The 12,058-nt window shown below is 40.2% G+C and overlaps 1 protein-coding gene across 1 annotated transcript in view; it reads right to left on the minus strand.

The window, feature by feature from the left end:
* The window catches only part of LOC311045995 (uncharacterized protein), a 119,951-nt gene that overhangs the window by 59,524 nt on the left and 48,369 nt on the right, over positions 1-12,058 (minus strand). Inside the window, exons 12-17 of the mRNA XM_084058065.1 lie at positions 5,903-5,914; positions 5,158-5,241; positions 3,603-3,656; positions 3,449-3,502; positions 1,053-1,106; positions 615-668 (exon numbers count right to left, since the gene is read on the minus strand). Of these exons, the coding sequence (XP_083914191.1) occupies positions 615-668; positions 1,053-1,106; positions 3,449-3,502; positions 3,603-3,656; positions 5,158-5,241; positions 5,903-5,914 (312 nt within the window). The remainder of the gene's footprint in view (positions 1-614; positions 669-1,052; positions 1,107-3,448; positions 3,503-3,602; positions 3,657-5,157; positions 5,242-5,902; positions 5,915-12,058) is intronic.

Consider the following 12,058-nt stretch of genomic DNA (forward strand, 5'->3'; position numbering starts at 1 on the left):
TATTCCTTCAGATTCTGTCCAAAAAACACGCAAATTGGTACACTGCATCTCCATAGTCATGTGATTCTGATGGATCTGTCCGATATTTCATATTCCATCCTATTTGGCTTACAGTGGCTTCCAAAGTTTGCAGGATTGGTCAGTTTTAAACAAAATGCCTCAAAACATGAATGCAATGTGCAATTTCCGTGAAAGCTTGCATGCAGATTCCCACTAGGCCGAGGAAGAAATGCCCCCCTTTTCACATTCACATTGGCCTTTATAGCGCCACCAGCAGGTCTAATTTAGCAAAACACATTTTTGGAACAAAATTCCTCAAATCATGAATGCAGTGTCCCATTGAAAGGCCTAAGAAGAAATGCCACCCTTTTCACATTGGCCTATTATAGCGCCACCAGGAGGCCACAATAACCTACCTGACCTGGCGGAGACCTGTGCTCCGAGGAGCACTTTTTCTAGTTTATGCTGTGTCACACATTGCTTCATTTATGCTGTGTCACATGTTGCTTCATTTATGCTGTGTCACATGTTGCTTCATTTATGCTGTGTCACACATTGCTCCATTTATGCTGTGTCACACAATGATGCCTCATTAGTGTGTGCGTGCAACTCACCATAGGTCCAGGAGGACCTGGAGGTCCAGGGGTCCCTGGAGAGCCCACCTTCCCCTGTAATGAGGACAGTTATCAATAATGTGTAATATTTAGTAATGCTATTTATTTATTTAAAGACATTTTTTGGGGCTTTTCTGCCTTAATTTGAGAGGGAAGTAGGCTGACAGGAAATGGGGAGAGAGATGGGGGGGCAGCAAAGGGGTCCTTGAATTTAAAAACGTTTGAGATCCACTGAGCTGCACTAAATGGAACAGAGCCTTTATTAGCATCATTGGAAACACCTGTGAAGGAATTGAGGAAGAGGCCCAATTTCTATCCAATATGGCTGCTGTGCATAGAGCTTATTATTTAAACTGGACAGTTTAGAGATACAAAAAGATTGCATATGGGAAGTCAACTGCATTAATAATCAGTGGTGTACTTAAGTACTGTACTTACGTTGGCTCCGTTAAGTCCGGGTTCTCCATTCACACCGGGTTCACCTGCTTCTCCCTTGGGGGGAAAAAGTAAAAGAAAAAAAAGGATTGTTATGTAACAATAGATAAGATTGCTGACACAAAAGGGAACCTTACAGTAAGTAAACTGCATTGATAATCAGTGGTGTGCTTAAATACTGTAAGTGTAATTTTGAGGTACTTTTACTCTACTTGAGTAGGTCAATTTTTATACTACATACTTCTACGTCACTACGTCTCTGAGACAAACATTGTACTATTTTCTCCACAACAATTATTTGAAAACTTGATTTACTTTGTAGATTTAGATTTTTATTACAAAACATGCATCAACCACTTAAAGGGATATTTCACTTTCAAAAAAACTTTTGGTCATTTTATCGTCTACTCAGGCTTTTGTGAGCCCCCCAGACAGTTTTTAAGATGCTTTATTCAATATTTGGTATTAATTTTATCAGACACGCCCCTTCCTATACAAACCCATTGTAACTTCAAACTCCATTTTAACCATGTTAGATTCATCGAAAACACCCGTCCTTGGTTCTGGTGACTCACCCTGCCCTCCTAATGCATGAGGGGGCGGTGTTTTTCCGATAAATTAAAAAATAAATAAAAAAAGTAATAGAAAAAACACGGCCCCCTCGCGTATTAGGGGGGCAGGATGAGTCACCAGAACCAAGGACGGGTGTTTTTGATGATCTTTCATGGTTAAAATAGAGTTTGAAGTTATAATGGGTTTGTATAGGAAGGGGGCGTGTCTGATCAAATTAATATCAAATATCTAAATACTGAATCAAGCAACTTAAAAACTGAATGTGACAAAAACTAAAAAAATCTCCATGAATTCAAGGCTTCATGGGGTGTGTAATTGATAGAAAATAAGAGTGAACTACTCCTTTAAGCCCTATATAAGCACTGGCTAGCTATTTGAAATTGCCGAACTACAAGCACACAACGCGTCGCATCGTGGCGTGTTATGACTATGAGCTTGTAGATCTGCTATTTTCAAATGATTTTATACATAAAATGTATAACATATTTGTGAAATGGGACGTTCTGCATAATGAGTACTTCTACTTTTGGTACTTTAACTACTACTTTTGGTTACTTATTTTAATTGACAGTTGAGAGATCTGACACTAGCTTGGAAGTGTTTCACAATTTGTTCTGTTAACTATGGGTGGAGAGATGGGTTGGGTTGTTGGCTTAATTCATTAGTTCAACAGCACTATCATCAGTAGTGTGTAAATTAAATGTGTTCTTTCTTTCTTTCTTGCTTTCTTGTGTGGTATCTGGTCCCCTTAATCAGGCGAGAACAACACTATCCCCTGAGTGCAAGAATAACAAAGCTCCAGTTCAAAAGTGGGTTTGTCCATAGAAATGTGTTCATCTGTGTGTAGCCAAATCACAGTGTAACCTGAATGACAGAAACAACCTCCTTTATACAGAAATATTTGGCATGGTAAAACACTCTTCCTGGTTCATTTCTGACCACTCACAAACAAGCTTTTAAGAACAATAGGATCCTGGGGCTGGGCCTAAAACGTCAACACAATGGATTACACAATCTGCCTTGGTTTTAACACATAACATTTATCTATCAAACTGTACTTTTACACAAGCTCATGTTATGAAATCATTGTTTAACATTTATATATTTATATATTTATATATTTATATATTTATATATTTATATATTTATATATTTATACATTTATATATTTATATATTTATATTTATATATTATATTTCTTATATCATTTTTATATAATTGACAAAAGCTCCGAAGTTCGTCCGGGATTCGCAAGCACAGGATCACTCCACATGCCTCCAAGACCTGTCACAGACTGTTGATCAGAGCTCTGGCTATTATTTAGGCATCTTACCACACCTCGATCAGTGATCAGACTCTCGGCTTGATTGATTTTCTGATTTGCCTATCAGACCCTCAGCCTGATCTGGCAGGTTGCCATAGCAACCTGATACAGGAAGTTTGGCCTCTTTTGACCTCAAGAAAGGCTTTCTATTTGACAGCAGGTGGGTCGTGAGGTTGGGAGGTTAGGGCCGCGAAGGCCCAAACCTCTAGTTACTATTATTATTAGATATACAAGCTCACAGCGCATCACTTCATGCCGCTCTGTAAGCTTGTAAATAAAATAAAAATTATGTTGAAAGTGTTAAAAAAAAAGAATAATAATTTTGAATTACAAAAAAGTGTGAGAACTACTGATTTAGAAGGCATTCTGCCTCAGGTCCTAATGTGTATTTTCAGAAATATTTTGTAAGGAAAAAAAGGCAGTTCAAAATGAGATTTTCCAGGATATTTTCGACTGACTGAAAACAACAACAACAACAAAGTTCAACCTTGTGTAAACTCACTTTGTGTCCATTCTTCCCTGGTTCCCCTGGCATTCCTGCTACACCTGGTTTACCCTGTAAGTGGACACCAGCAGACAGACGTTTAGTTTCAACATTGATTGATTGATTGATTGATTGATTGATTGATTGATTGATTGACTGATTGATCACCCACAGGTTTTCCATCAGGTCCTGGAGGGCCTTCTCTGCCTTTCTCCCCTCTGAAACCCTGAGGAAGACAAACAAACAACATGACACAATGCCACATTAACACATAACCTCACCGTAGCGTTACGTTAACACACAGCAACACAGTAACATTACATTAACCAGTGCAACAGCGCCGCCAAACAGACTCAAGTCCCATACCCATAGTAATTGTTCATTATACCCACCTTTATAACAAAGTTGTATGTGCCTTCTATTTACGTTTACATTTATATTTTCTACTTAATTTATGTTTGGATGATTTTATTTATTTGTATTATATTTTTGGATATTTAAGTTTAAAAAGAAAGTATTTAAATAAATCAATAAACTATTTATTGCAATAACTGATCCCTTGTTAGTATTCATTATCTAATTAATTACAAATATGCCAAAGAGAAATAAGCTCTTCATTTCTAATTAATGTAGACATTTATGGACCCATGCAGGGTGTTTGTCGTCATAGCAATGTTTTACTTCTTCTTCACAATGAGTTATACATTTACATAATACATAATCCATTTCATAGTCATTTTAGCGATAATTCAAATTCATAAATCCAAAGCTAACCATTCTAAGCCTTTTTAACACTCAATGAGTTATACATAATACATTTAATAGTTATTTTAGTGATTTTTCATATTCATAAATCCAAAGTTAACCATTCTAAGGCTCTCTTCCAAGATACCCCCCATGGTTTGTCTGTGTTTTTGTTTGTTTTTGTTGCTTTATTGTCGATAAATATGTAAAACAGAAAAAAGAAAAGTTTGTCCGCTTACAGTATCAGTTCCAGGTGCGTCACAGAAGCGGGGTGTGGCTATAGAACAAGCGGTACAGGCTTTGGAATTCAGTACGCCTTGTTGTTTTAAATTCCTAATTCTGTTTGGAACCACACCAACGAAAATCTAGAATCGGGTCATATAATACCTATTTCTAAGTTTTGTTGAATCATTTTTAAATAGAATTTAGAAAACGGACCGTTTTCTGAATTTCATTTATCAAATATAACATTTTAATTCAAATGGACGAAAAATACACAGACCACCTGGCTCATATCAATCTGTCTAATCAAGGCCTCAGAGCACCTGGCTAACATCAACATGCGTTGCATGATTTTGTGCCGTATCCAACATGGCAGCTATGTAAACAAACCCAATGTCATTTATAGCTAAACATTGCTCTTAATAATGTTTTTGAAAACATTTGAAACGAGAAATAGACAATGCAGTAACCAAATGTATTTTCTATTTAATCAATACTTGTTTTCCGAAGCGACACGTTGCACTGGATGCACCTGGCAAAAATGTATGGAATGCTTTCACCGTAAGCAATGAAATCCTTTGTTTTGTCGTTACTTTATTAAGTAGCCATGTAATATGTGGGATAAACAATGGGGAGCTGGTCATTATTGAGAAATACCCCTTCAGGGTGAATATTCTAATCACCCTGTCAGGTTTATTTCTCAGTGATGACCTGCTCCCTGTCGATTATCCCTTGCACTATAGTGTGTATACAGTATATACCATGGGTCCAGGTAATCCAGGGAGGCCAGGTTTTCCCACAGGACAGTTACAGCTGTCAGCTACAGGCTGCCGCTCTACGGGACACTGGTGACAAGGACAACACACGCCACACAACTATCAATAATTCCTGCATTAAGAGCCTAATTTCCTATGAATAGGAGTGTCATTTCTTCAGTATTTCAATGATGGAACCAACAAGAAGGTGGGATTGTTGTGGGGGGGGTTATTGAAGGGAGGGTCGCGCTATGAGCTTGTAGATCTGCTATTTTTGAAAAATCATGAACATTTTTTGCAAATAATTGTTTTTTTTTTAAGTGGACATTTGTAACTCAAATCTTTGCTTCTGGAGGTCCCTGGAAGTAAATATTTTACAAATGTTCGCTTTGAAAAATATATATTCCAAGATTTGCACAAATGTTCCAAATTTTTCAAAAATAGCAGATCTACAAGCTCAGAGCACGGCACTTGGTGCCGCGCAATGAGCTTGTATATCTGCTATTTTTGATTAGCCAAAGAAATCTAAAATGACAGAGATGCGTTTCCCGGATTGAATGGGTTAACCAAAAAGTATCACTTACCCTGCCTTTAAGGGCTTGCGACTAAATAATAACTACATTGGATCCATTGGTACACAGGTTCTGTTTTACATTTTCCTGAAAAGTAGCAGTTTTAGACATGCAGGGTTTCCACCCGACAGAGACTATAATTGTAAAACATTAACTATATTGTTGTAAAAGGTTCTTACCCGCTCATCATCCTGTGCAGAGAAGGAAACAAGCAGAATGAATGTATTAGATGTTGACAATACTTCAATAACAATCATCATCACTAGACTACAGCATAATTGTATTGCATTGGAATTGTAGGAGTTGATTACATTTTGTTTGAACTTCACATCGGTCCCATAAATAGATATTGTTTTTTTTTCACCAATATTGACCGATATTTTTTCACCGATATTTCACCGATATTCAGCAATGAGCTCAATATAAATATAATATGTAATATATCGGTATCGGCCAATTTGACCCTGCATATTATCGGATATTGACAATTTCAATATTGTGCATCTCTAGAGGTATTAAATAGGTTTTAAAGGTTCTTCAGTTGTCACTTTAGAAAAAAATGACTATAATCTCAATTGAGAATATAGCTGCAAGCAGCAATTAGCGGTTTCGAGAATAATGGCAGACTGGCAGACTGTGACAAGAGTGGCAGACTGGCAGACTGGCAGACTTTGACAGAGTGGCAGACTGGCAGACTGGCAGACTGGCAGACTTTGACAGAGTGGCAGACTGGCAGAGTGGCAGACTGTGACAGAGTGGCAGACTGGCAGACTGGCAGACTGTGACAGACTGTGGCAGACTGGCAGACTGGCAGACAGACAGACTGTGGCAGACTGGAAGACAGACAGACAGACAGACAGTGACAGAGTGGCAGACTGGCAGACTGTGACAGACTGGCAGACTGGCAGACTGTGACAGAGTGGCAGACAGACAAACAGACAGACTGTGACAGAGTGACAGAGTGGCAGACTGGCAGACAGACAGACAGTGACAGAGTGGCAGACTGGCAGACTGGCAGACAGACAGACTGTGGCAGACTGGCAGACTGGCAGACAGACAGACAGTGACAGAGTGGCAGACTGGCAGACAGACAGACAGACTGTGACAGAGTGGCAGACTGGCAGACAGACAGACAGACAGTGACAGAGTGGCAGACTGGCAGACAGACAGACAGTGACAGAGTGGCAGACAGACAGACAGACTGTGACAGAGTGACAGAGTGGCAGACTGGCAGACTGGCAGACAGACAGACAGACAGACAGTGACAGAGTGGCAGACTGGCAGACAGACAGACAGTGACAGAGTGGCAGACAGGCAGACAGACAGACTGTGAGAGAGAGAGAGAGAGAGAGAGAGAGAGAGAGAGAGAGAGAGAGAGAGAGAGAGAGAGAGAGAGAGAGAGAGAGAGAGAGAGCAAAGTGCACATGTCTGAATTAACAGGGTCATGTTTTGCATAATGCAATTTAAATGTAAACTGTGACAAGTGGGGTTTGAGCCGTGGACCTTTGGCACATGAGACTAACACTGTATTGATCAAGCTATTCAATCCACAGCCTTGGTCAGTGAGAAGGGAGAATCCAACAAAACAAAACAAAACAAAAGAGGGAATGAAGTACATCATACATTGAAAACAACTACTCTCAATAAGCGTTTCATTTAACAATTGCATGTTTATTCATTGATACAGTCATGTTGTGTGTAATGCAATTGAGTTGAGGTCTGCATGAGGTGAGATTTGAACCGGCGACGCTCTGGTATCAAGGCAGATGATTAAGCCATTGGGCCAACAGACCCGAACTGATGAAAAGGGAGTTCACACACATGACACACTTTCACGCAAATTGCTCAGAAATACTGGATTTAAATGTTTTTCAAACTGCTCAAAATTGCAGACAATCTAAGGGCGGAGTTTACTGGTTAACAATTGCACATGCATTCATTGATACAGTCATGTTGTGTGCAATGCAATTATAATGAATTCTACATGACGTGGGATTCGAACCAGGAACCCTGTGGTTTCAAGGCAGATGATTAAGCCATTGGGCCAACAGACCTGTACTAGTGAAAAGGGAGTTCACACACATGACACACTTTCACGCAAATTGCTCAGAAATCCTTGGTTTAAATGTTTTTCAAACTGCTCAATATATTTTGGAATGGAAACTAGTGGAAAATAGTCGATCTACAAGCTCACAACGCGTTGCTATCTAAAAAGGTGTGAGATTGTAGATTGGCTATTTTCACAAGAAAGTATGTCATACATAAAAAAAAACTACTCTCAAAAGCATTTCGTGTTATTGTCTAAACATTGCACTTGTCTGAATTAACAGGGTCATGTTTTGTACAATGCAATTTAAATGTGAACTGTAATTCGAACCAGGGACCTTCGGCACATGAGACTCACACTCTACTGGTGGAGCTATCCAATACACAGCCTTAGACAGTGAAAAGAGAGAATCCAACAAAACAAAACAAAAGCGCGAATGAAGTACGTCATACATTGAAAATAACTACTTTCAAGTATGCATTTCTCGTCATCTTTAACAATTGCACATGTATTCATTGATATAGTCATGTTGTGTGCAATGCAATTATAATTAAGTCTACCTGAGGTGGGATTCGAACCGGCTACCCTATGGTTTCAAGGCAGATGATTAAGCGATCAAGCTATTGAACCAACACACCTGAACCTGTGAAAAAGGGCCTCAAACATGTATTTGACACAGTTTCATGCAAATTGCTCAGAAATCCTGGATTTAAATGTTTTTCAAACTGCTCAAAATTGCAGACAATCTAAGGGCAGAGCTTACTGGTCAAAGTGATACATGTGTTCCTCATGAGTCAAGGCACATGTGTAAGCAGGTTTAACGGCTGTCGGCCAAACGAGGCATGACTTTTGCCTGTTTAAAGTTTGCATTTTCAAAAAATTGCTATAGCGCCCCCCTTTGACCAATTGGAGTAAGATTGGTTTCAGTGATACTTGGAAGGACCCTCTACAATATTGCAAAGTGTCAAACAAATGTGAGTCTGCATGTATGTGTTAGGGGCAGATGAATAATTAAAAAAAAAGCTGCAATTTTCATTGGCTTATAAAAGCTTAACGTTTTCACTTATGGAAAATCCGCTTGGTTACGTCTGTCGGCATTGGTCCAAAGTTCATGTGTATACAGTTTCGTACAGATTGCTCATAAATCCCAGGAGGAGTAGGCTTTTTACTGCTTTTTACTGCTTTTCATAGAATTCGAAATGGTGGGAGATCTAAAGGTCAGAGGTCAAAAGTCAAACAGTGAAAGTTGTTAGGCATGAGGAGACGCATGTGTGTATCGAAGTTTCATGGCTGTAGGTCGAACAGGGCATGAGCTGTACCTGTTCAAAGTTGGCATTTTCAATTGAGTGCTACAGCGCCACCCTTTGGCCAATGGTTGTGAGTTTCGGGTTTTCGCCGTTTGGCATAGCCCTCTACCATATTGCCGAATTTCATAAGAAGTGACCAGGCGGTTAGGCCAGAACTGGCAAAAACGGCGGAAGAATAATAATAAATATAGCTGCAAGCAGCAATTAGCGGTTTCGAGAATAATGGCAGACTGGCAGACTGTGACAAGAGTGGCAGACTGGCAGACTGGCAGACTTTGACAGAGTGGCAGACTGGCAGACTGGCAGACTTTGACAGAGTGGCAGACTGGCAGACTGTGACAGAGTGGCAGACTGGCAGACTGGCAGACTGTGACAGACTGTGGCAGACTGGCAGACTGGCAGACAGACAGACTGTGGCAGACTGGCAGACTGGCAGACAGACAGACAGACAGTGACAGAGTGGCAGACTGGCAGACTGTGACAGACTGGCAGACTGGCAGACTGTGACAGAGTGGCAGACAGACAAACAGACAGACTGTGACAGAGTGGCAGAGTGGCAGACTGGCAGACAGACAGACAGTGACAGAGTGGCAGACTGGCAGACTGGCAGACAGACAGACTGTGGCAGACTGGCAGACAGACAGACAGTGACAGAGTGGCAGACTGGCAGACAGACAGACAGACTGTGACAGAGTGGCAGACTGGCAGACAGACAGACAGACAGACAGTGACAGAGTGGCAGACTGGCAGACAGACAGACAGTGACAGAGTGGCAGACAGGCAGACAGACAGACTGTGACAGAGTGACAGAGTGACAGAGTGGCAGACTGGCAGACAGACAGACAGACAGACAGTGACAGAGTGGCAGACTGGCAGACAGACAGACATTGACAGAGTGGCAGACAGGCAGACAGACAGACTGTGACAGAGTGAGAGAGAGAGAGAGAGAGAGAGAGAGAGAGAGAGAGAGAGAGAGAGAGAGAGAGAGAGAGCAAAGTGCACATGTCTGAATTAACAGGGTCATGTTTTGCATAATGCAATTTAAATGTAAACTGTGACAAGTGGGGTTTGAGCCGTGGACCTTTGGCACATGAGACTAACACTGTATTGATCAAGCTATTCAATCCACAGCCTTGGTCAGTGAGAAGGGAGAATCCAACAAAACAAAACAAAACAAAAGAGGGAATGAAGTACATCATACATTGAAAACAACTACTCTCAATAAGCGTTTCATTTAACAATTGCATGTTTATTCATTGATACAGTCATGTTGTGTGTAATGCAATTGAGTTGAGGTCTGCATGAGGTGAGATTTGAACCGGCGACGCTCTGGTATCAAGGCAGATGATTAAGCCATTGGGCCAACAGACCCGAACTGATGAAAAGGGAGTTCACACACATGACACACTTTCACGCAAATTGCTCAGAAATACTGGATTTAAATGTTTTTCAAAATGCTCAAAATTGCAGACAATCTAAGGGCGGAGTTTACTGGTTAACAATTGCACATGCATTCATTGATACAGTCATGTTGTGTGCAATGCAATTATAATGAATTCTACATGACGTGGGATTCGAACCAGGAACCCTGTGGTTTCAAGGCAGATGATTAAGCCATTGGGCTAACAGACCTGTACTAGTGAAAAGGGAGTTCAAACACATGACACAATTTCACGCAAATTGCTCAGAAATCCTTGGTTTAAATGTTTTTCAAACTGCTCAATATATTTCGGAATGGAAACTAGTGGAAAATAGTCGATCTACAAGCTCACAACGCGTTGCTATCTAAAAAGGTGTGAGATTGTAGATCGGCTATTTTCACAAGAAAGTATGTCATACATAAAAAAAAACTACTCTCAAAAGCATTTCGTGTTATTGTCTAAACATTGCACTTGTCTGAATTAACAGGGTCATGTTTTGTACAATGCAATTTAAATGTGAACTGTAATAAGTGGGATTCGAACCAGGGACCTTCGGCACATGAGACTCACACTCTACTGGTGGAGCTATCCAATACACAGCCTTAGACAGTGAAAAGGGAGAATCCAACAAAACAAAACAAAAGCGCGAATGAAGTACGTCATACATTGAAAATAACTACTTTCAAGTATGCATTTCTCGTCATCTTTAACAATTGCACATGTATTCATTGATATAGTCATGTTGTGTGCAATGCAATTATAATTAAGTCTACCTGAGGTGGGATTCGAACCGGCTACCCTATGGTTTCAAGGCAGATGATTAAGCGATCAAGCTATTGAACCAACACACCTGAACCTGTGAAAAAGGGCCTCAAACATGTATTTGACACAGTTTCATGCAAATTGCTCAGAAATCCTGGATTTAAATGTTTTTCAAACTGCTCAAAATTGCAGACAATCTAAGGGCAGAGCTTACTGGTCAAAGTGATACATGTGTTCCTCATGAGTCAAGGCACATGTGTAAGCAGGTTTAACGGCTGTCGGCCAAACGAGGCATGACTTTTGCCTGTTTAAAGTTTGCATTTTCAAAAAATTGCTATAGCGCCCCCCTTTGACCAATTGGAGTAAGATTGGTTTCAGTGATACTTGGAAGGACCCTCTACAATATTGCAAAGTGTCAAACAAATGTGAGTCTGCATGTATGTGTTAGGGGCAGATGAATAATTTAAAAAAAGCTGCAATTTTCATTGGCTTATAAAAGCTTAACGTTTTCACTTATGGAAAATCCGCTAAGTTACGTCTGTCGGCATTGGTCCAAAGTTCATGTGTATACAGTTTCGTACAGATTGCTCATAAATCCCAGGAGGAGTAGGCTTTTTACTGCTTTTTACTGCTTTTCATAGAATTCGAAATGGTGGGAGATCTAAAGGTCAGAGGTCAAAAGTCAAACAGTGAAAGTTGTTAGGCATGAGGAGACGCATGTGTGTATCGAAGTTTCATGGCTGTAGGTCGAACAGGGCATGAGCTGTACCTGTTCAAAGTTGGCATGTTCAATTGAGT

This window comes from Gymnoscopelus microlampas (assembly GCF_963454915.1).
Source record: "Gymnoscopelus microlampas genome assembly, chromosome: 5".
Taxonomy (NCBI): domain Eukaryota; kingdom Metazoa; phylum Chordata; class Actinopteri; order Myctophiformes; family Myctophidae; genus Gymnoscopelus; species Gymnoscopelus microlampas.